The sequence below is a fragment of the Aquarana catesbeiana genome, linkage group LG13 (genome assembly GCF_042186555.1).
Source record: "Aquarana catesbeiana isolate 2022-GZ linkage group LG13, ASM4218655v1, whole genome shotgun sequence".
In the NCBI taxonomy this organism is placed as follows: domain Eukaryota; kingdom Metazoa; phylum Chordata; class Amphibia; order Anura; family Ranidae; genus Aquarana; species Aquarana catesbeiana.
In genome coordinates this window covers 3995206-4019684 of record NC_133336.1, presented here as the reverse complement: position 1 = coordinate 4019684, position 24479 = coordinate 3995206, and the positions used below count along the sequence as shown (strand labels likewise).

General features: G+C 46.1%; 1 protein-coding gene across 3 annotated transcripts in view; it reads left to right on the top strand.

Annotated features, from left to right (window-relative positions):
* Positions 1–24479, top strand: part of DYNC1H1 (dynein cytoplasmic 1 heavy chain 1) — a 137835-nt gene that overhangs the window by 92922 nt on the left and 20434 nt on the right. For 2 of the 3 annotated variants that reach the window (XM_073610253.1, XM_073610252.1), the window contains exons 43-60: positions 1344–1473; positions 1799–1932; positions 2488–2602; positions 3638–3799; positions 3891–4105; positions 4183–4387; positions 6075–6248; positions 8728–8847; positions 10140–10260; positions 12189–12384; positions 15980–16097; positions 16854–17069; positions 17571–17783; positions 18287–18414; positions 19204–19357; positions 22237–22383; positions 22470–22620; positions 23269–23522. In XM_073610253.1, coding sequence (XP_073466354.1) covers positions 1344–1473; positions 1799–1932; positions 2488–2602; positions 3638–3799; positions 3891–4105; positions 4183–4387; positions 6075–6248; positions 8728–8847; positions 10140–10260; positions 12189–12384; positions 15980–16097; positions 16854–17069; positions 17571–17783; positions 18287–18414; positions 19204–19357; positions 22237–22383; positions 22470–22620; positions 23269–23522 — 2953 coding nt within the window. Of the gene's footprint in view, positions 1–1343; positions 1474–1798; positions 1933–2487; positions 2603–3637; positions 3800–3890; positions 4106–4182; positions 4388–6074; positions 6249–8727; positions 8848–10139; positions 10261–12188; positions 12385–13782; positions 13979–15979; positions 16098–16853; positions 17070–17570; positions 17784–18286; positions 18415–19203; positions 19358–22236; positions 22384–22469; positions 22621–23268; positions 23523–24479 lie in introns of all 3 variants that reach the window. The other variant, XM_073610254.1, reaches the window with a different exon arrangement.

Sequence of the window (24479 nt, the reverse complement as noted above, 5' to 3'; positions counted from 1 at the left end):
CTTTTTTGTCCTAATTCCTCTTTAATCCTAGGAGGTGGGGGAGTCCAGGGTGGCAGTAACCTATTTTACTGCATCCTAGATCCCACAAATACAACAATGTTGGTGCTTTTATCATTCAATAACGTTGCAAATGTTTCCTGTATCATCATTCCTAAATATGTAAATTCTTTTAGCAGCAATACCTAAAAATGGCAACTATAATTTTAAAAGGGTAAGTTCACCTTTTTACAGAAAATCCTGTAAGGGGATCTTTCACCGGTCCCCCCTCTCTGGTCCCGTTGTACTGGAGTCCCGAAATCCCCCGCTGTCAGGCACCGGGACGCCAATTTTACCGGTCCAGGGATTTTAAATCTTCCTGGCTTTCTCTCCTCTCTTTGCAGCGCTGATGGGGCAGACTAGATGGATTCTGATTGGTCAGCACTGTCCATGTGACAGTGTTCCAGTTAGAATGCTTCTTGTCCATACACTGAGAGGAGATTTCAAATCCCCGGACCAGTAAGACCGCATCCTGGTGCCTGACAGCGGGGGGATTGCAGGACTAAGGTACAGCTGGACTTTGGAGGGGGTCGTGTGTATGTTCACCTTACAGAGGTGAACTTGCACTTTAAAGCGGAGGTCCACTTTTATTTTAAAAGTCAGCAGCTACAAATACTGCAGCTGCTGACTTTGAAAATGAGAACACTTACCTGTCCAGGGCGCCCGCAATGTCGGCAGCCGAAGCCGATCTGTCCCTCAGCTGTCAGGTACTGCCGCCGCCATCATCTTCGGTATGGGGAATCAGGAAGTGAAGTCTTGTGGCTTCACTTCCTGGTTCCCTACTGCGCATGCACGACTCACTGCACTATCCCACTGGCCCCTGCTGTCTTCTGGGACCTGTGTGTCTCCCAGAAGACAGCGGGGGGAGGACGGAGAAGGCACCGGAAGTGGCGTAGATACCAGCGGGTGGCTCGGGTATCTATGCCCGTAAGTGGGAGCAAAAATACCTGTGTTAGACAGATATCTGCTCCCCCCCTCCCCCCTGAAAGGTGCCAAATGTGACACCGGAGGGGGGGAGGAACCGGAAAAGCGGAAGTTCCATTTTTGAGTGGAACTCCGCTTTAAACTGTGTTACTCAACAGTAAACCTGGGAATGCAGTATATAGATACAGCTTATGATGCAACATACAGATCCGTATCCTTATTGTAAGATTTCCCCAATAATCCAAACATAACGTAGGAACAATCTCCCCAGCAATAAGAATCTGACGGATTCTAACCCTTCCTTACTCTACCCAAAACAAATAAAAAGGGATTTAGATGCACTTTAATCTTTGCAAATGTGTTAATCGGGTTTGTTTTGATAGGCTTGTTGAAGATGAGGAGAGGCGCTGGACAGATGAGAACATCGACATGGTGGCCCTGAAACATTTCCCGAATGTTGAGAAAGAAAAGGCTCTGAGCAGACCCATCCTCTACAGCAACTGGCTGTCCAAGGTAATCGCATTTTATGTTTGATCGTGGCTGCGATGTTGTTCTAGGATACTCATCTAAACACTGCAGTGCAAATCAGAGCTGCTGTAGTGTCTATATATGAGTGGAAAGTGTTTATTGGATAATGTGTCATGTGATCTGTTGGGGATCATGCAGTGTCTATTAAAACGGCAACTGTAGCTGCAGCAGCATGGAGTATGCAATGCTTTATAAGATCACATGACAAGAGATTTTGCATTACAAAAATAATCCTTCGTTGGTTTTGCTTTATTTGGGTTGATTTTCCCTTTTTTTTTGGAGTCTAATCTCCTGAGTTTTACTTTGGCAGGATTACATTCCAGTCGACCAAGAAGAGCTGAGAGATTACGTCAAAGCTCGTCTGAAAGTCTTCTATGAGGAGAGTTGGATGTATCCCCTCGTACTGTTCAACGAAGTATTGGATCACGTCCTGAGAATTGACAGGTATGTACAGCCCACCTATTCCCTACAGATACTGGAGAGTCTGTCAGAATACCCAACCCTTCAGCATCGGATGTGACATTGAAAGTATGTTCAGGTCTCCAGTTACTCAGTTTTGCTGAGTCTAATTGGTGGTAGTTGCATTGAAACTTTTTATTTATTTTTTCAGGTTGGTGTCCTTCTTTTTCTTTTTCTTTTTCTTTTTCTTCTTTTTCTTTTCTCTTTCTTTTTTTTTTTTTTTTTTTTTGTGTCTCTTATTGGATCCTTTACCTCATTTAAGACTACCATTTTTGGTCCCCAAGAAGGCACTTTTTTTTTTTCTTTCTTTCTTTCTCTCTTTTTCTTTCTCTTTCTTTCTTTCTTTCTTTCTTTCTTTTCTTTCTTTCTTTCTTTCTTTCCTTTCTTTCTTCTTTCTTTCTTTCTTTCTTTCTTTCTTTCTTTCTTTCTTTCTTTCTTTCTTTCTTTCTCTTTTTTTTTTTTTTTTTTTTTTTTTTTTTTTTTTTTTTCTTTCTTTCTTTATATCTGAATTGTGGTCAATTTTTGTTATGTTTTTTGTAGAATCTTCCGACAGCCACAAGGTCATTTGCTTCTGATTGGTGTGAGTGGTGCCGGGAAGACCACGCTTTCACGTTTCGTTGCGTGGATGAATGGCCTTAGCGTTTACCAGATCAAGGTAAGGACTGATACACACCACATGGTCACTTGGACCTACAGATATAATAAAGTTTACCTGTAGGTACAATGAATACCTCCTAATCATCCACAGTTTAGGAGATCTGCTCTATTTCTGAAGCCGGTCATGTCCCTGACACATGTGCACAGCGCTCTGAATTGAGGCATACCGAGTGTGCCGCCAATCCAAAGCCCTGTGGAGTGACATCTTGACTTGGCCTTTAAACATCCGAGCCAGGAAGCCCTGCAGGAAAGACCAGGTGATGATGGAAGACCTGTCAGTGGTGACGGCGTGCCACTGGAGGACTTCAGTTTAAAGCGGCGTTCTGCCGATTTTATTTATTAAAAGTCAGCAGCTACTGCAGCTACTGACTTTTTTAAAATATGGACACTTACCTGTCCAGGGTGCCCGCGATGTCGGCACCTGAAGCCGATCTGTCCCTTGGCTATCGGGTGCTGCAGTCGCCATCTTTGGTCAGGGAATTGGGAAGTGAAGCCTTGTGGCTTCACTTCTGGTTCCCTACTGCGCATGCGTGACTCGCGCTGCACTATCCCACTGGTCCTTGCTGTGTTCTGGGACCTGTGTGTCTCCCAGAACACAGTGGGGGGGGGGCGGAGACGGAGAAGGCGCCGGAAGTGGCGTAGATACCCGCGGGTGGCTCGGGTATCTATGCCCGGAAATGGGTGAAAATACCTGTATTAGACAGGTATCTGCTCCCCCCTCACCCCTGAAAGGTGCCAAATGTCCCACTGGAGGGAGGGAGGAACCGGAAATGCCATTTTTGGGTGGAACCTCCCTTTAAGGTAAGTCTTCATCATGTGCTTGCTGGTGTGTGATGCATAGTATGACATCACCTTGCAGGGGACGTCTTTTTTTGTGTTTTTTTTTTTTTTCTTTCTTTCTTGCTGTGTTTGTTTTTGAAAGGATAGATATAGGAAAATGTGTCCACATTGTGAGGATGTTGCATTTTCCCTCTTACACAAATCTTTTTTAGTTTTTGTGTTGTGTGCTGATTCTGTGCTGTGTATTACATAGGTGCACAGGAAGTACACAGGTGATGACTTTGATGAAGATCTCAGAACTGTACTGAGGAGATCCGGCTGCAAAAATGAAAAGATTGCATTCATCATGGATGAGTCCAATGTGCTCGACTCCGGATTCCTGGAAAGAATGAACACTTTACTGGCTAACGGAGAGGTACGTTTTTGTTTCCTCCCTGATTTTGGCTGTTTCCGGAGTGTTTCCAGGTCCGACTCTCTTCTATGGTCTTCTCTCCTTACATATGTAGGTTCCCGGCTTGTTTGAGGGTGACGAGTTTTCCACACTCATGACACAATGCAAGGAAGGAGCTCAGAAAGAAGGCTTGATGCTGGATTCGCATGAAGAGCTCTACAAATGGTTCGCCAGCCAAGTCATCCGAAATCTCCACGTTGTCTTCACCATGAACCCCTCTTCAGAAGGGCTGAAGGACCGAGCCGCCACCTCTCCAGCTCTCTTCAACAGGTCTGTGACTCTTAGAGACGCTTCTACTAGATTGGATGTTCAATTCATTTCAAATACTAATTTCCTTTTCTTTTAAGATGTGTGCTGAACTGGTTTGGTGACTGGTCAACAGAAGCCCTTTATCAAGTGGGCAAGGAGTTCACCAGCAAAATGGACCTTGAGAAGCCAAACTACATTGTTCCAGACTACATGCCTGTGGTCTATGACAAGCTTCCCCAGACTCCTTCCCATAGGGAGGCCATTGTGAATGGATGTGTGTTTGTGCATCAAACTCTTCACCAGGTACACCCCTCCCCCTCCTCCTTTATAATAAATGCTTCGCATCTGCAGTCAGCTGGAGTCTGTTTTCTACAGTCACTGGAAGGAGGGACAGCAAAGGTTTAACTTTAAAAGTGAACTTCTGACATGTATAGGAAAAACACACCAATGAATGCAAATGTATTAAAAAAAAATGCACTGGTAGAGAAAAGGGGCATTACTTGGGCACTATCAGGCATCCTCTATACACATGCACTGATAGAAAAGAGTAAAGATTTTCTCACACATCTTTCATATATATATATATATATATATATATATATATATATATATATATATATATATATATATATATATATATATATATAAATAATATATATCCGCTTCAGCCCCAGAAGATTTTACCCCCTTCCTGACCAGAGCACTTTTTGCAATTCAGTACGGTTCGCTTTAACTGACAATTGCGCGGTCGTGCGACGTTGCTCCCAAACAAAATTGACGTCCTTTATTTCCCACAAATAGAGCTTTCTTTTGGTGGTATTTGGTCACCTCTGCGATTTTTTTTTTTTTTTTTTTTTTTTCTTTTTTTTTGCACTAAAACAAAAAAAGAGCGACAATTTTGAAAAAAACGCATTATTTTTACATTTTGCTATAATATCCCCCAAAAATATATAAAAAAATATTTTTTCCCTCAGTTTAGGCCGATACGTATTCTTCTACATATTTTTGGTAAAAAAAAATCTCAATAAGAGTTTGATTGGTTTGCGCAAAAGTTATAGCGTTTACTAAATAGGGGATAGTTTTATGGCATTTTTATTAATAATTTTTTTTTTACTAGTAATGTCGGCGATCAGCGATTTATTTGTGACTGCGACGTTATGGTGGACATGTCGGACATTTTTGACACATTTTTGGGACCATTTTCATGTATACAGTGTTCAGTGCGATTAAAAATGCACTGATTACTGTGTAAATGACACTGGCAGTGAAGGGGTTAACCACTAGAGGGCGGGGAGGGGTTAATCAGTACTAGGGGAGTGTTTTCTAACTGTAGGGGGGTTGGGCTGTGTGGGTGACGTCACTGATCTCTGCTCCGATGACGGGGAGCAGAGATCAGTGACAGTCACTAGGCAGAACGGGGAGATGCTGTTTACATCAGCATCTCCCCGTTCGTCCTCTCCGTGAGGCGATCGCAGGTATCCCCGCGGCGTTTGAGTCCGTGGGACCTGCAACCCGACTCACGGAGCTCCCAGCAGGCGCGCGGGGTATTCAAATGGACGTACAGGTACGCCCATTTGCCCAGCCGTGCCATTCTGGCGACGTACATCGTCGTGCGCCAGTCGGGAACCAGATATATAGGGCACAGGATATATTGCTTAAGTGCACCGAGCCGGCTATACTGTATGGCAGAGCTGTGTAAATCTCAGGGCTGGATGTTCAGAAATGCAAATATTTTTGCAGGTCAGACCGCTCACATATTAAGTGGTAAAAATGGTATGATTGGCTCTTCTCTCCTAGCTTAGACATCCTATCAGAAGGAGCTCTTTTACTTTGGCTTGTCCCCGGGGCGGGTTTAGGAAACCAGAGACTTGGCTCTCCTTTTCAGCACTTGCATAGGCCAATCCATGGAGTTTTCCTGAGTAATGTGTTTGGTTGACACCATGATTTGTTTGGGTCTGATAGAAGTCAAGTGTTTTTGTTTTTTCCCCAGGCAAATACTCGACTTGCTAAGAGAGGCGGCAGAACGATGGCCATCACCCCCCGCCATTACTTGGACTTTATAAATCACTATGCAGATCTATTCAATGAGAAGCGGAGCGAGCTGGAGGAGCAGCAGATGCATCTGAATGTTGGTCTGCGGAAGATCAAGGAGACTGTGGATCAGGTTTGTGAATATTACAAGATTCCTTTACACCGCCCCGCCCCCCCCCCCGCGCTTTTGTCATCGTGCAGCGATGTTTCCAATATTGAGGTTTGACTTAGATGTGACTCTGACCAACATTACCTTTGACAAAAGAAACTGAGAAGTCATGTTTACAGGAGAAAGAACCGCTGCTCCAGGTGTATGAGATGAGACTAGTTGGAATAGCTCATGAAGTGCCAGCCCCGGCCCGCCTCAGAGGGAAACTTGGAAAGAAGAAAGAAATGGCTGCACATCCCGAACTTCCGATTTTTTTTTTTTTTTTTTTTTTTTTTTTTTTTTTTTATTATTGTTTACAAAGATAACATAAAAGACACCAAACTGGTCACGTAGACGCGTTTCACACATATATCTTGTACCTGTAGATGCGTTTCACACATCTTGTGCTTAGTCATTATCATGGTAATGATTAAGCACAAGATGTATCTGTGAAACGTGACCACAGTTTGGTGTCTTTGACGTTATCTTTGTGAACAATAAAAGGCAATCGGAAGTTGTTTCTTTCTTTCCTTTTGAGAAGTCATGTTACTTGGATTCAGCATTTTTAGTTGCAAGTTATCAACTTTTGCAATTATTAAATTACCCTAAAGATTTTTTTCCTCATAGCATTTGTATAGGGGGAGGGGGGCACAGCCTTTGTATGGGGAAAAGGGGGGCACAGCCTTTGTATGGGGAAAAGGGGGGCACAGCCTTTGTATGGGGAAAAGGGGGGGGGGGGCACGGCCTTTGTATAAGGAGGAGGGGGGGCACGGCCTTTGTATAGGGAGGAGGGGGGGGCACGGCCTTTGTATGGGGAGAGGGGGGCACGGCCTTTGTATAAGGAGGAGGGGGGGCACGGCCTTTGTATAAGGAGGAGGGGGGGGCACGGCCTTTGTATAGGGAGGAGGGGGGGCACGGCCTTTGTATAGGGAGGAGGGGGGGGCACGGCCTTTGTATAGGGAGGAGGGGGGGGCACGGCCTTTGTATAGGGAGGAGGGGGGGGCACGGCCTTTGTATAGGGAGGAGGGGGGGCACGGCCTTTGTATAGGGAGGAGGGGGGGGCACGGCCTTTGTATAGGGAGGAGGGGGGGCACGGCCTTTGTATAGGGAGGAGGGGGGGGGCACGGCCTTTGTATAGGGAGGAGGGGGGGCACGGCCTTTGTATAGGGAGGAGGGGGGGGCACGGCCTTTGTATAGGGAGGAGGGGGGGGCACGGCCTTTGTATGGGGAGAGGGGGGCACGGCCTTTGTATAAGGAGGAGGGGGGGCACGGCCTTTGTATAGGGAGGAGGGGGGGGGCACGGCCTTTGTATGGGGAGAGGGGGGCACGGCCTTTGTATAAGGAGGAGGGGGGGCACGGCCTTTGTATAAGGAGGAGGGGGGGGCACGGCCTTTGTATAGGGAGGAGGGGGGGCACGGCCTTTGTATAGGGAGGAGGGGGGGGCACGGCCTTTGTATAGGGAGGAGGGGGGGGCACGGCCTTTGTATGGGGAGAGGGGGGCACGGCCTTTGTATAGGGAGGAGGGGGGGGCACGGCCTTTGTATAGGGAGGAGGGGGGGGCACGGCCTTTGTATGGGGAGAGGGGGGCACGGCCTTTGTATAAGGAGGAGGGGGGGGGGCACGGCCTTTGTATAGGGAGGAGGGGGGGGGGCACGGCCTTTGTATAGGGAGGAGGGGGGGGGGCACGGCCTTTGTATAGGGAGGAGGGGGGGGGGCACGGCCTTTGTATAGGGAGGAGGGGGGGCACGGCCTTTGTATAGGGAGGAGGGGGGGGGCACGGCCTTTGTATGGGGAGAGGGGGGCACGACCTTTGTATAAGGAGGAGGGGGGGCACGGCCTTTGTATAGGGAGGAGGGGGGGGCACGGCCTTTGTATGGGGAGAGGGGGGGCACGGCCTTTGTATAAGGAGGAGGGGGGGGGGGCACGGCCTTTGTATAGGGAGGAGGGGGGGGGGCACGGCCTTTGTATAGGGAGGAGGGGGGGGCACGGCCTTTGTATAGGGAGGAGGGGGGGGGGCACGGCCTTTGTATAGGGAGGAGGGGGGGGCACGGCCTTTGTATAGGGAGGAGGGGGGGGCACGGCCTTTGTATGGGGAGAGGGGGGGGCACGGCCTTTGTATGGGGAGAGGGGGGGCACATCGGATGTTTAGGGAGAGGGGGGGCACTCGAACAGTGGATTGCAGCAGAATGCTGGATTCTGAATGGATACAGAGCTTTGGCTTGGGTGCCCCCCATAGCAAGCTGCTTGTTGTGGGGGCAGAAGGGAGGGGTCGGGGGGGGACCTGAGAAGAGGATTTGGGCTGCTCTGCAAAACAATTACAGAGCACAGAAGTATAATATGTTATATTTAACAAAAAAAGAACTTTAATATCACTGTTAATACTTTGAGCGCACAGATTGCACATCCGCTTTCTATTATAACCTATATTGTAATAGGAATCCTGCTTTCCTTTTCATGACTTCAGGTGGAGGAACTCCGCCGTGATCTGCGCATTAAGAGCCAGGAGCTGGAGGTGAAGAATGCGGCTGCCAATGACAAGCTGAAGAAAATGGTGAAGGATCAGCAGGAAGCCGAGAAGAAAAAGGTAATTTATCTCTTTTCTTTCTGAAGTATTTTACTTGGAGGTGACCACACATGTGTCCAGGAGAAGTCAAAGTGTTTTTTCTTTTTGGCTACTCTGTTCTTCTCGACATCACAGGAGTGTGCCGTCTGTTCTGCATTTCTGTGACTTGTTTTCAGCCAACAACAGGCTAAAGCCCACATTTTGGCTAACATCACTCAGCCGGTCCAGGGTCTGGAAAGATCCCGACTTAAAAGTCGGGATCCACCCAGATGCCTGGACCGTCAGCTGGCTCAGCCTTTCTGTGAGAGACTGAGCCACCCGCTCCCTCCCCCTCCACAGCCTGATGCTCCGGTGAGCACTGGAGGAATAGAGTAGAGAGGTGGTGAATGATGGTCACCTCTGCTTACTGAAATCTGAGCGATCTGCCGTCTTTGATCGATCATTTCTCAGTCTTGTTTGCGGAGGACGACAGATGCAGCATTGGAGCCATGCTGTAGTCCTCTAGGTGAGTAGTAGTAGGTTGTTCTGTGTGTTGTGTGTTTTTGGAAACCCATACTTGTAACCTTTGCCAACTTAAGCCGAGTTCCACCCAAAAGTAGAACTTCCGCTTTTCGGACTCCCCACTCACCCCCCACCCTCCGGTGTCACATTTGGCACCTTTCAGGGGGGAGCAGATACATGTCTAATACAGGTTTTTTGCTCCCACTTCTGGGCATAGATGGCCGAGCCACCCGCGGGTATCTACGCTACTACCGGCGCCTTCTCTGCCCCCCCCCACTGTCTTCTGGGAGACGCACAGGTCCCAGGAGACAGCAGGGACCAGTGAGGACACGCAGTGCGAGTCGTGCATGCACAGTAGGGAACCAGCCCGTGAAGCCGCAATGCTTCGCTTCCTGATTCCTTTACCGAAGATGGCGGCACTTCCACCCGGGGGACGGATCGGCTTCGGGTGCCGACATCGCTTGCGCCCTGGACAAACAAGTGTCCATATTTTAAAAGTCAGCAGCTGTAGTATTTGTAACCGCTGACTTTAAAAAAAAAAAAAAAAATTAGGCGGAACTCCGCTTTAGGAGCAGGGTTGCCAAATTCTCTCCTGGTATCTCAACATTCAGACCATACATGCCCATGTACTGTATTTTGCCCAGTAATGCACAGGTCTGCCTGTCCCCTCTTCTATGGTGCGGCAACAAGTAGACGTATCCTTGAAGAATGCTGATGAAAAGGAAGTGTGTGTGTGTGTGTGTGTGTGCGCAATCACAGCTACTAACAACATTTTGATGGCAAAAATCTGCTAATGACTTTGTGTTCTGCAGGTGATGAGTCAGGAGATCCAGGAACAGGTCCATAAGCAGCAAGCTGGTATTGCTGAGAAGCAGAAGAGTGTAAAAGAGGAGCTGGACCAAGTGGAGCCGGCCGTCATCGAGGCTCAGAATGGTGAGGTCCATAGTGATGATCAATTACAGCCGTTACTTGTATTCACTTTACTGACCTTCCACACCCGCCTCAGCGTTCCTTTAACCTCTTGGCGCCTCCCGGCCCTTTAAGGAATTTCAGATACCGGGGGTGGGGTTTCCGATCATGTGACCGCTGTGCTGGGTGGTCACATGATTGGAAAGGTCTTGATTACAGGCAGCGATTGGGAGCTTTCTGTTAGCCACCACCAGGAACTGCTGTGAACTGCGGGGAGCGCACAGGGCTGTTTATTTTTGGCACAGCTGTTTGTAATTGGGTACGCAAAATATGCGGCCGCTCAGCGACAAGGCTCACCCACCAAGAAAGAAGGGGATATTTGCGCTAACCACTAAATAATAATTAATATATACAAAAATATATGTGCACAAGTGATATGACTAAATAAAGTGTGATTAAATGCTGCACCTCTATAGGTCAAATACCAAAACCTAAAACCAATATTAAGAAAGAAAAAGATGCGCAAAGAAACCGCTACAAATAACGATAAATATTGCTGTGAACAGATTCTCTAAAACATAATAATGTGAAAAATTGAATGGTGTATCAAAAACAAATAGTCCATGTGATATAAAAATAAATGAATAAAACCAAAAGTGAATTCATCAAAAACAGAAAATCCCAAAATGATTCTTCAAAATTTAGGAGATGTAAAAGTCCTTCACTTAATTGCAGAAAGCAGGACACACATTCATTCGAATCATCTGGAATACGGAGCATAAAATGCAAATACAAACCGCTTACCAGATCCGTTGGATCTCAAATGATGGAGATCAGAAGCGCTTGTGCATTAGCCTGCCGGCAGGTGAACTCAGTGATTGAAAGCAGAGATCACCCGCCAAGAAGCCGCATATTTGTGAGCTGTCGGCGCCAAGAGGTTAAAAGAAGTATTGGTTTTGTTTTTTTATAATCGTACTTATCTAGGTGGATGGAGCATCAGACCGATGCAGACCCACAGCTTTAGTAAAAAAAAAAACCCCTTTGGTGACGTCCAGGATTGAGAACCAGCCGCTGCACTGGCATCTGGGACCGATCCCCCCCCTGGTTCCCGATCCCCCCCTGGTTCCCGATCATGTGATCAATGATGATGGTTATGTCCGGTGACCACATGCAGGCTGGCAGCTACACTAGGGCACAATCTGCATTGCCCTGTGATTAATTCTGTAATCATCACATTACTGGTTAAAAAAAAATGATGTACTGCAACAAATTTTTGTTTCTGCAATTGTAAATCTATTAAAAAAGCAAAGGTTTTATTAAAATAAAAGGCCATGAAATTTAGAGGTGCAAATGAGTCCTACAGAAGTATTTCATTAACAAATACAAGTGGATGCCGCAGAATTTGTCCTGGGCGACTTCCAGACACGGAGGGGATGATTTACTAAAGACAAATAGGCTGCGCACTCTACGAGAGCAATTGCTCCAGAGTTTTGTAAATGAGCAGAAACTTTGCTGACTTCCATCCAATCATGAGCAAGAAAAAATGCTGTTTGTGGTTTTTTTTTTTCCTTCCTTGTATGTTAATGGGTACTGTTTGCAAAGTGAAGCTTCACCTAATTTACTAAACTCTGCAATGTGCAGTTGCTCCAAAGTGCACAGTTCATTTGCCTTTATTAAATCAACCCCCAGAGGGTTAGAAGGGCTTTTGGTTTTGATTAGAGGAAAGTTTTGTTAGATTTTATTTGAAATGCGAGTCTAGATTTCTTATGGCCGGTTGTACATTTCCTGTTGGCACATATTATAATTCTGATTTTACATAATGAATGTTCTAATCAAATTTTCCTCATTTTTTTCTTTCCTTCCATGTTTTTTTTTTTTTCCTGTCCTTTTTGATTTCCTGTCTCTCCCGCTGTCTGTCCTTATGATCTGCTGTGATCGCATCTTCTGATTAGCTGTAAAATCAATCAAGAAGCAGCACCTGGTAGAAGTCCGTTCAATGGCTAATCCTCCAGCAGCAGTGAAGCTGGCATTGGAGTCCATCTGTCTGCTGCTGGGCGAAAGTACAACGGACTGGCGGCAAATCCGTTCCATCATTATGAGGGAAAACTTCATCCCGACTATTGTAAACTTTTCTGCTGAAGAGATCAGGTGAATAGATAAGATCTGTGTACAAACTGCTGCTGGGAGGAGAGAGAGGAATTGTTTATAAAGGAAGTTATTGAATAGCCGGGGGGGCATTTCTCAGCTGGTAGAGGAAATCATTTTGTGCCCCTGTGATGTTATGGGGCCACCCCCCCTGTGATGTTATGGGGCCACCCCCCCTGTGATGTTATGGGGCCACCCCCCCTGTGATGTTATGGGGCCACCCCCCCTGTGATGTTATGGGGCCACCCCCCCTGTGATGTTATGGGGCCACCCCCCCTGTGATGTCATGGGGCCACCCCCCGTGATGTTATAGGGCCACCCCCCCTGTGATGTCATGGGGCCACCCCCCCTGTGATGTCATGGGGCCACCCCCCCCTGTGATATGGGGCCACCCCCCCTGTGATATGGGGCCACCCCCCCTGTGATATGGGGCCACCCCCCCTGTGATATGGGGCCACCCCCCCTGTGATATGGGGCCACCCCCCCTGTGATATGGGGCCACCCCCCCTGTGATATGGGGCCACCCCCCCTGTGATATGGGGCCACCCCCCCTGTGATATGGGGCCACCCCCCCTGTGATATGGGGCCACCCCCCCTGTGATGTCATGGGGCCACCCCCCCTGTGATGTCATGGGGCCACCCCCCCTGTGATGTCATGGGGCCACCCCCCCTGTGATGTCATGGGGCCACCCCCCCTGTGATGTCATGGGCCCCCCCCTGTGATGTCATGGCCCCTGTGTAAAATGATTGGCTGTATCCTGATCCTTGCAGGATTCACATAATACAGCAATTTGGTTCCCCTGTTTATAGGCTACAGCAGACCAATTAAATCGGGCATCAGACTGTATTCTGTATGGTGACCCTACACAGGAGGTCGGCAACATTGACACCCCAGCTGTGGGGAGACCACAAACCCCATGAGACACGGCAATACTGAGACCGCCACAGGCATGTTCCCAGACTCCGAGGCATGATGGGATTTGTAGTTTCACTGCAACTGGAGTGCCAAGGTTGCCTATCCCTGTCCTGAACCCTTCAACAGAGCTGTGTGAAGTTTGCTACAATCTTCACAAATGTTCTGTATAATCTTGTTGTACCCGATGCTCTCATACCAACTGAAGCCTGTATGAAAAAGTCCAAGGTCCCTTACTTTAGGGCCACAATGGCGATACCCAGCCAAGGACTTGGCAAGGAAGATCTCACTGCTGTAAAAGCCGACCGATAATGACACCCAGAACTAGACTGCCCCCCTCTGGCTGGAGGTCCTCATTTGTTTGGATCGGTTCTCCTTACATTTCCTGAAACTGAAGTTCCTTTCTCGGATCCCCAGTGGCAGTTTCTTTACTAACATTGCATGTCTGTTAACCTTGTTTTCACCCCCCCCCCTCCCCCCCTTCATAGCGGTGAGCTCTATAAAAAGACAACACCTTGTTGAAGTAAAAGCAATGGCCAACCCTCCCGCTGCGGTAAAACTGGCCCTAGAGTCCATCTGTCTCCTCCTGGGCGAGGAGACGAGCGATTGGAAACGGATCAGAACTGTTGTTCTCAGGGACAATTTCATCAGCCAGATTATCAACCTGGTCCCAGAAGATCTCAGGTATTGTCTTCTGTCCTCCGCTGTTCACCAATCTGCTCCCTTTACCAGAAACTACAACCTGCTTCACTTCCGTCTCTTACAAAGTGCGCACAACTATTTTCCATGCTTTATTATTGGGTTCTGTCTTTCCTAATCCTTGCTGAGTTTGCTATTTAAGCATTGGCTCCTTCTTGGTACACATTTGGCCTATCTGCAGACAGGTAACTAAACCAACCTATCAGGATCCCAGATAATAGAGCTGCTTGTTCACTCCTCAACCAGTGCGCAGCAAGAGAAGTGTGCTGGGACCAGTGCAGACACTCCGCCAATGGTGTAATAAAGGAGAGATGGTTGGACTATATTTAGGGAAGCAACTCAATCAATTTTTCCATCCCTAATTGTAGTATAACTTATATGAAAAAGGAGAGGGGGGGAAGGGAGGGAGGAAATAGGGATGGGGAGGGGGAGAGAAGAAAGGGAAGGACTGGGCAATACCCCTCCTCAGAAAGTGGGATTTTGAAGGAAAAGGGCTGAGTTGCGTAGATGAGAATCAAACCAATTTGATAAAATTTAACAATGTTTATTGAAATATAGTAAAAAATAGTATTGGCAATACAAATATGAACATGTAACCATCCAGTAGTGAAATCCGCCAATGGTGATCACTGAACTCCAGGCACATCGCTAAATACACAGGGATTCTGTGCAGCTGAGGCTGGAGAGAAAGGGACTGGGGAATCTGTCCTTAGTCCCTTTCTCTGACTCAAAAGTGACACATCAAGGGACGGTTTAGACTATTTCACCAAAACCCCTAATGGGGGACCTAGAAAAATTTTATATATGTATATGTATGTGTGTGTGTGTGTGTGTGTGTGTGTATATATATATATATATATATATATATATATATATATATATATATATATATATATATATATATATATATATATATATATATATATATATATACTTTTTTTTTTTTGGACCCCCATGGGCGGGCTTTGGTGAAATATTAGCAGACCCCTAATGTCTCACTTTTGAGTCAGCGAATGGGACGGAGGACAGATTCTTCAGTCTCTTCCTCAGCTGCACAGAATGAATGAACAGGAAGAGCTCTGCACAGAGGCTTCATTCATAAACTGAAGCATAGGAAACACAATTTACTATGCCCCAGCTATGAATGAATTTAGAAAACAGTCGGTGATCTGTGCCAATGACTTCTCCGCTCTCCATCCTGACAGATCTCCCGCAGCAGCTGGTGGGAGGGGGAAACCTAGCAGCTGGGGGGGGGGGGGTGGCAGGGAAGCACACAGGAGCATGGGGCAGCAGGACAGCGATAGGGGGGCAGCGATGCCCTCTTTTTCCCTCCCAGCCACTGAATATCTGTGGAAAGGAGGAGAAGCGTGCATTCAGCAGCTACATGGAGGGATCAGTTCTTCTACATGCCTCTGCTCTCCTATCCAGGTGTAAAGGGGGTCACACGGGCCCTCTGCAGCATGGGACTGGGTCACAATGGCGATCCCTGACTTTTACTCTAAAACGCATTGGGTGTCATGTAAATTATAACAACTTTTTTTTACTCCTTTTTATGAATTTGGTGTGCTTCTCATTCTGTTGGTTGAAGCTCCTGAGTATCCCTGGTTGTGTGTGAGCCTCCTACCTGGAGCCAGTGAGCTTTTTGCATGTCCTTCCCTTCTACTAATCTGTATTTGATATCCTGACATCTCTTGGATGTGTCCCTTGAACCCTCCAGTCTCTTGAACAGCCTACCAAAGAGTTGAATGCTTTTCTTCTCTGCTAAAAAGTCTGGACTGCAACAGCAGTTAGGTCTGGGAGAGCTAAAGTCAAAACTATCTATACTGCCCACCAGTGACAAGTGAGGGAAGAGGCCCTGTCAGAATTCACCAGGACGGGTGTTCAGTTTCTCAGCATTTGCCCCCTTAGTCAGGAAATTGCTGCTGTGTAGTCGCTGTTCTTGTATAAATCTGATTTCTTTTATTTGAACCTTTTTCCTCCTTTTAGTGATGCCATTCGTGAGAAAATGAAGAAGAATTATATGTCCAATCCCAGCTACAACTATGAAATTGTCAACCGAGCCTCCCTGGCTTGTGGGCCTATGGTCAAATGGGCGATTGCTCAGGTAATGTGCCGATGTTCTGATTTTTTTTTTTTTTTTTTTTTTTTTTAAATTTTGTGTTGAAGGGTTTATTTTCTGCAGACGAATGTCTCTCCTTGGCAGAATTTCTAGTTTTTAAATGGTTTATGTTGCACTAATGAACAGAAGAGCTTTGAGGGAACAAGTCCTGCTTGCTGCATGTATGGTGCCACGGCCTGCATGTTCCCATTCATGTGTGTAATTGGGGGACAGCCTAAAACTCTGTCTGGTAGCCAGTGTAGGTAAAAAAAATTAAGCAAAATGGGTCTTGTTCATATGGGTGATTAGGACTGGTCTTCAAAGTTGGTGGCAAGAATCGGTGGATTCAGTTGTGGCCGCTCTACCTATTTGAATGCTAAACTGACAGTGGCCATGGCTGTCCAGGTAGACACATGTACAAACGGTTACCTGTGGTTAGGATGTGCTGAATCCCTGCCATTGGAACCCGGTGTATGTCCCCGATTGATGGTTCCCTTAATTGGCAATTGAACTTCCAGTGTGCAGAGGCCTTTTTACTAACATCAGAGAACTGATTTGTATGGTCCCTGTAAAAGACCTCAAGTGTATCAATTCTGAAGTTGGCTCTTTGCATGAAGGTTGCCTTTCTCTAGGGGGAACTTGTTCCTGGACTATGCCGTCACCATTTTGGTAGAACCTAGCTTCATTCTTAGAGGCAACCTAAAAAAGACAAGCTTGTTGGAATAAATTCCCTTTTTATTTTCCTGTCTGCTCTTCTAACAGCTGAACTACGCCGACATGCTGAAGCGTGTGGAGCCCCTGAGGAACGAACTCCAGAAACTGGAGGACGATGCCAAAGAAAACCAGGCAAAGGCCAATGAAGTGGAGCAGATGATCCGAGACTTGGAGGCCAGCATTGCCCGCTACAAGGAGGAGTACGCGGTCCTCATTTCCGAAGCTCAGGCCATCAAAGCGGACTTGGCTGCTGTAGAAGCCAAGGTAAGGGGAATGGTTGACGCAGAACTCCGCTAAGTGTTTGAATCTAAGATAAACACGTCCCAGCCCAATTGTGGGTGGGTGGGCTCTGAGCAGGTTTATATAATACACATGAACAAGCCAATCCTTGTCACATGTCTGAGCAGATCTAATTCAGTAAAAAAAAATGCTGACTTGGTGCAGCAGAAGTTTGAGCTGTGTTGCCAGGACATGATATAATGAGGGTATCCATGGGCAAAGATATAAATCATTTTTTTGGGTGGGGGGGATCCTGACATTGTTCCAAACCACAGACAAATATGTAATGGAGGTGGCTGCAAGTTTGGCATCAGATGGCATAATACATGGCACTGCTTCAGACCCTGAAGATGGGCCTTTGGTCACATCACAATACAAGGTGACCTCCTCCTCAGGTTTATTTCTATAGATCTGTAAAATGTTATCAGCACTTGCACCCACATTTAACATCTTTCAGCTTTATAGATGATCTGATTTGATTTCCAGGTGAACAGAAGTACTGCACTTCTGAAAAGCTTGTCTGCGGAGAGGGAGAGGTGGGAGAAAACCAGCGAAACCTTCAAGAACCAGATGTCCACCATTGCTGGCGACTGTCTGCTCTCCGCAGCTTTTATTGCCTACGCCGGGTACTTCGACCAGCAGATGAGGCAGAACTTGTTCACCACATGGTCTCATCATTTGCAGCAAGCCAACATCCAGGTAATGATCCTCTACTCAGCCTTTTATTGCTTAAAAGCCGGTGTTGCAGAAAAGGAGATTTCATTTGTTTTTGGCCAGGATCACATCTCTGCATTTGCTGTAAAATGTGCATTTTTACAGCACGGTACCATAATGCATGAATTGTGAGCCTGGCGGCACCGATCATTTTTGGGTGACACTCCAGTGGACTTTCATTATTTAACATCACACACGGAAATCAACTATCTGTGTTGGTGTTGTGCTTAAAAAAAAAAAAAAAAATTAGTTCAGGTAAGTGGTGTGGTGTTTATTTTTTTTATTTTTTTTTTTTTTTTTTTTTTTTTCCTTTTTCCAATGCAGTGCAATGACAGCCTGTTCATAATTAATGGCTCGGCTCACTGCAATACATTTAATGTGTGATAGAAGGATTAAATACCAGAATGATCTGAATCTGCTTTACCAGCTTGTTTTACCTTTTTTACTGTGCCCTTTTTTACATATTAGTTTTTATTTTTTCTCCACAGTTCCGCACAGATATTGCCAGAACAGAATATCTGTCCAATGCAGATGAAAGGCTTCGCTGGCAGGCCAGCTCCTTACCTGCGGATGACCTGTGTACAGAGAATGCTATCATGCTGAAACGATTCAACAGGTATATCTTGTCTATTCAATAATTTGCGGGCTAATCATTTACATTATATAATTTTAACAATTAATATGATAGAACAGTCTGGTGTCTCCATGAGAAACTAAAACTTTTACCCTTCTACACTATGATTATAATAAGTATTGGCGCGGTAAAAAAATCTTGTATGTCGTCTTACAATCCAGTTTGAGTGTTTCTTTTGTCAGCTACTTTCTCTTTTTGATCTAGCAGTGCGATATTTACGATGGTGTATTTTTTTTCCATAGTTGCATTGATCTGGTTTTCAGACCAATGTAACGATGTGTATATCATACTTTTTCAAATCTTCTATACTTCACAGGAGTTGGAACGAGAATATACTTCTGCACTTAGATGTCAGCTATTCAGACTAGGATTTCTTGTTTAAATTTTGCCTCTGTTTCAATTGACATAAGGGATAGTTGGGAAGATGATGGACAGGAGTGTGTGTGTGTCTGTGTGTATAGACGCAGTGATGTCAAAGCTCGGCAACCCAGATATTTTGGAACTATATTTCCCGTGATGCTCAACTACACTGCAGAGTACATGAGCATCATGGGAAATGTAGTTCCAAAGCATCTGGGGTGCCGAGGTTCACCATCATCAGTATAGAGTGTTAGAGACCGTGTGTGCAAAATGTAATGGATTCAAAGAATGAGATTCTGTAGAACCGGGGGGGGGGGGTGTGCGGGGTCCTCGCCACATTCCATACCAGAAGGTAAGGCCAATGTGGGATCAGTTGCTGCAATCCCGTGTGTGTGTGTGTGTGTGTTCCAGGTATCCTCTGATCATTGACCCATCAGGCCAGGCAACAGAGTTCATCATGAACGAATACAAGGACCGCAAGATCACCCGCACAAGCTTCCTGGATGACGCCTTCAGAAAGAACTTGGAAAGCGCTCTGCGTTTTGGAAACCCGCTACTTGTCCAGGTGAGGTCAGATCTCTGAAACTGAACAAGGCTCCTTCAAAGGGTCCAAATACATCCTTCTTCTCCGGTTGTGACGGTTGTCAGCTTTTCATGTACTGAATGGTGATATGTAATCACACCGGAGCTGTTTAGTGTGGTAATATATTGAGCCCAGTCCGCTGTAATATTACAACGTATTGTTCATTAAATGGATCAAACTGTTATATCAGAACCCGCGCGCCAGGGTTTTGGTCAATGGTAAAACCTCTGATTTTTTTTCCTTTATCGAGGGGCACGAGGCAGGGATGTCCACTTTCCCCCTTATTATATGCACTAGCGGTGGAGCCCCTTGCCTCGTCCCTTCGGACCCACCCGGGTGTTCGGGGACTAAACCGAGGAAATATAATAGAAAAAGTCAGCTTATACGCAGATGACATGTTGTTATACCTGTCAGACACGGGCCCTTCTCTACGGGTGGCTTTGGAAGTGATTCAAAAATTTGGTAGATACTCGGGCCTGAAAATTAATTGGGATAAATCCCAAATCCTCCCACTAGACATAAGTGCCCCCACCGAGATACAGACCAGTTCCCCACTCATCAGGGTTAGCGCTATGACATATTTGGGTATTGTGATAACCCGCTCCCCGGAAGACTATACTCGCCTCAACATAGAACCCCTAATATCCACTTTGAAATCTAAAACGCAAACCTGGGCTAAATTGCCACTTGGGGTGATGGGTAGGGTGAATTTAATTAAGATGGTGCTCCTTCCCAAATTCCTATATGTCCTATGGCATGCCCCACTGTATATACCGCTAAGGATATTTAAATCCATGGAGACCATCCTTAATTCTTTTGTCTGGGGATCGGGTCGTCATAAACTATCCTGGCATACACTGAAAAATCCCTCGGAGCTGGGGGGACTGGCGCTACCTGATTTTAATCTCTATTATCTGGCAGCACAACTTTCCCACTTTTTCCACCTAGACAAACACGATAGGGAACGATACCTATCATTAATAGACTCCCCTTTCGGACACAGATTCACGCATCCCTTCCAACTCATATTCCGAGGTACCGGTAAAATAGACAATAAAAAAGGGCTACTATATCATCACTGTAGAGTATGGGAGGTGGTACAACGTAAACTTAGAACTCCGATCAATCATTCTCATACACCACTTTGGAACAATCCGAACCTAGAGGAACTGCTCAAGGTGCCAGGTCATGAACTGTGGTTAGACCACGGAGTTGGGTTCTTGTCAGATGTTTACGTAGATAAGGTGCTAAAATCGTTTCAACAGCTTAAAGAAAAATTCAATCTTCCTAACACTATGCACTTCCGCTACCTCCAGCTCAGACATGCCCTTAGAGCACAATTTGGAGTTGACCCCCCGGATGTTGAGCAACTAGACATTCTCTACATTATGCTAGACTCAGATCACCGCAAACTGATCTCAGGATTTTATAATCTCCTGCTGCGACCCGCAGCGGTGCAAATTGCATACAGGCTGAAAATTCCCTGGTCTGAGGATGTGGGGGGGTTGGAGGATGATGAATGGGAAGATGCCCTAGATACATGCAAAAAAGTTTCCACAAAATTGTCAGACCGCCTCACACAACTTTATATCATACACAGGTCATATCTAACCCCTCTTCGTCTGGCCAAATATAAGTCTAATCAGAACCCGCTATGCCCCAGATGTGACAGCCCCTCCAGTACGTTCTTTCACCTCCTCTGGTCATGTTCAGCAATACAGGACTATTGGTCCCAAATAGTAAAATTTATTCATGATGAAATGGGCTCCCCCCTTACACTATGCCCTAAACAATGTCTGTTAGGAATCTTCCCAGATCCCGATTCAGACAAATTTCACAAGATCTTTCTTCAAGAGTCACTCTTTATGGCCAGATTAATGATAGCTAGAAAATGGTTACAACCCATACCTCCGACACTTCAGGAATGGATCTCGAATATAAATAATGTTTTACCATATAAGAAGGAAATATACGTTCATAGGGGCTGCCCTGCAAAATTTGGTAAGGTCTGGGACGCCTGGATGGGTAGTGCCTCTACCTGCAATGCAACATCTGAATAAACTACCCGATCTGTGCAACAACGAACACAATTAGGAGCATTGGATAGTGATTGGGCATTGTAGATATGTTGTACAAAACGCGGTTCCACTCAACATTAATTGTTATGTACTAACACCCCGTTTGCTACCCTTCTATGTACCCCCCACTAAGTGTATGCTGATCAAAATGTCAATGTACTTTCGTCCATGTATGCACTCTATGTAACCTACTCTTCCAATAAAACACCACATTGTTTTGGAAAAAAAAATATTACAACGTATTCCCGGCTCTCGCCTTCCTGTAAAATGGCCGTGCGTATAACTGGCTGGAACCGTGAATAGTCAGAGGGAGAGAATGTCACCAGGACGCCCCCAATCTCCACAACAGGTCCGACGCTTTATTCAGTGATCACATTGTTGCAGTAAATATCAATGTTTCAGAGCCTCACAGGACCCCTTTATTGGGCATGTGCCTGATGATGAAAAGGGGTCCTTTGAGGCTCCGAAATGTTGGTATTTGCTGCAACGATGTGATCGCCGCATTAAGAAGCTTTGGATCCATTGTGAAGATCCGTGGTGTGCTGGTGTCTCTTTGGCTCAGACTGCTGTAATATCACTACGGGGGGGGGGAGGGGTTCATGACTTCACTCGGAGGAAGTGATTTGTTTGATGCTCGCTATCATTTAGCCCAAAAGACTGAGGACTGCTAATGGTGAAAAGGAAGTCCTGCAGGGTCAGCTAAATGTATGTCTAGTTCTACTTCCTACTACTTGGTGACTTTTTGGGTCTGAGGCTTTAACTTTTTTTTTTCCCCCCTTTCAGGATGTTGAAAGCTACGATCCAATCCTGAACCCCGTCCTGAACCGTGAGGTTCGTAGAACTGGCGGCAGAGTGTTGATCACACTGGGAGATCAGGACATTGACTTGTCCCCATCCTTTGTCATCTTCCTCTCCACCAGAGACCCCACGGTAAGTCGGCACAGGTGGGTTCTGAGAAAAGACGCCTTGAATGGCCCCCTTCCAGATTCTTACTGTTCTTTATCCATTTTTAAAAGGTGGAATTCCCGCCAGATCTGTGCTCCCGGGTAACATTTGTCAACTTCACCGTGACTCGCAGCAGTCTGCAGAGCCAGTGCCTGAACGAGGTCCTGAAGGCGGAAAGACCCGATGTGGATGAAAAGCGATCGGATCTCCTTAAACTTCAAGGTGAGTTCAGGCTTGTCCTGGTTGAGTGAAGCGGGACGTATCGGCTGCATTCACTCTTGTGCGACTTTTGTCATGCAACTTCATCAAGTCACACAACTTCAAGTGACAAGTTGTTCTCCATGTTTTCCAGCGATGACCATTCATATATGTGCAACTTAAAGTTGCAACGATTTCAAAGTAGTTCATGCACTACTTTGGTCTGACTTTTCATGCAACTTGGAGGCCATAGACTTCAATGTTAACCCTCAAAAGTTGCATGAAAGTCGTACCTGAATGTTATAAAATGCAGTTGTGCAACAGTTGTCAATTATCACTGGTAAAAGCCAGTCGTCGTATCCGAGTCGCACCCATCCAGAGATGCATTGCAAAGGCAGTGTAACTTTGGAGTTGTGTGACTGGAGCCATAAGGGAAATTGTTTATTGCAGGTCACAAGCTCGGGTGTAACTACAGGTACTGTGAATTGAGGTACAGCATCCCATCTATTGAAATCAGGCTTACTGAGGGAGTGTCTGTTCTGTTAGCTGATTGGAGGGGAACTTGGTGAATACAATGTCCATGTTCTCCTAATTGTACAGTACAGGATTCTTTCAGAGGTCGGTTATATCACCATGCAGGGAGAGGAAATGACGGTGTTCTTACTTTTCCAGGTGAGTTCCAGCTCCGCCTGAGACAGCTGGAGAAATCTCTTCTTCAGGCTCTCAATGAGGTGAAAGGTCGCATACTGGACGACGACACCATCATCACCACTCTGGAGAATCTAAAGAAGGAGGCAGCCGAGGTCACCCGCAAGGTGCAGGAGACGGACATCATCATGAAGGAGGTGGAGACCGTGTCCCAGCAGTACCTGCCCCTGTCCACCGCCTGCAGCAGCATCTACTTCACAATGGAGTCCCTCAAACAGGTGAGGAGCTCCGCCGGTCTCCTTGTATGACCGAGTGTCACATGTGGGGTGCAGCTACCGCATTCCTTTCCTGTTTTAGTATCGCAAGTCAGCAAACACGTACAGTTTTCATTGAAACATTTATTTGAAAGTAACTTTGTGACACGACAATGCATTTTCTGTTCTGTATTTTGATGATATGCATATTGGACTTTGTTCATGAACAACATGCAAGTAAACACAAAAATCTAAAAATCCAGTAAAGTGCAATCAATTCAGCAAAAAAGTGTGTAGTATTGGGGGCAGGTAGGTTATCTGTCAGGAATGTCCATAGAGTGACAAATTAAGTGATAAAGGTGAATCTTCAGTGATATTTGTAACCAGGATTAGAAGTGACTGTGTGTCTTCCTCCGCCAACATCCTACTCACCAAATCGCCATGACACCCATTACAGGTAGTCAAGATACATAATTACATAGTAGGTGAGGTTGAAAAAGACACAAGTCCATCAAGTCCAACCTATGTGTGTGATTATGTCTGAGTATTACATTGTATATCCCTATAAGATACGCAAGATAAGCAACCAATGGAGCGGGTCTCTCCGGACTCAGATCATGCCGTCACCACTTCAAACATCCGTAGAGTAATGTAGAAAAGAAACGAGCTTCCATGGTGAAGTACGTCACGATCATTTATTTTAAAACCATTGCATACAGCGGTACAAACCATTCAGGAAGCAGGGACGCCGTAGCGTTTTGTCAGCATGTTCTGACGTCCTCAGGGTCCTGTGACCCCCGATGACGTCAGAACGTGCTGACGAAACACGTTGGATCCTGTGAATGCGATATGTCATTTCCGCTCTTTGCTGGAACGCAGCTGAAGCCCTACGGCGTCCCTGCTTCCTGAATTGTTTGTACCGCTGTACGCGATGGTTTTAATCTCTTTAAAATAAAGGATTGTGATGTACTTCACCATGAA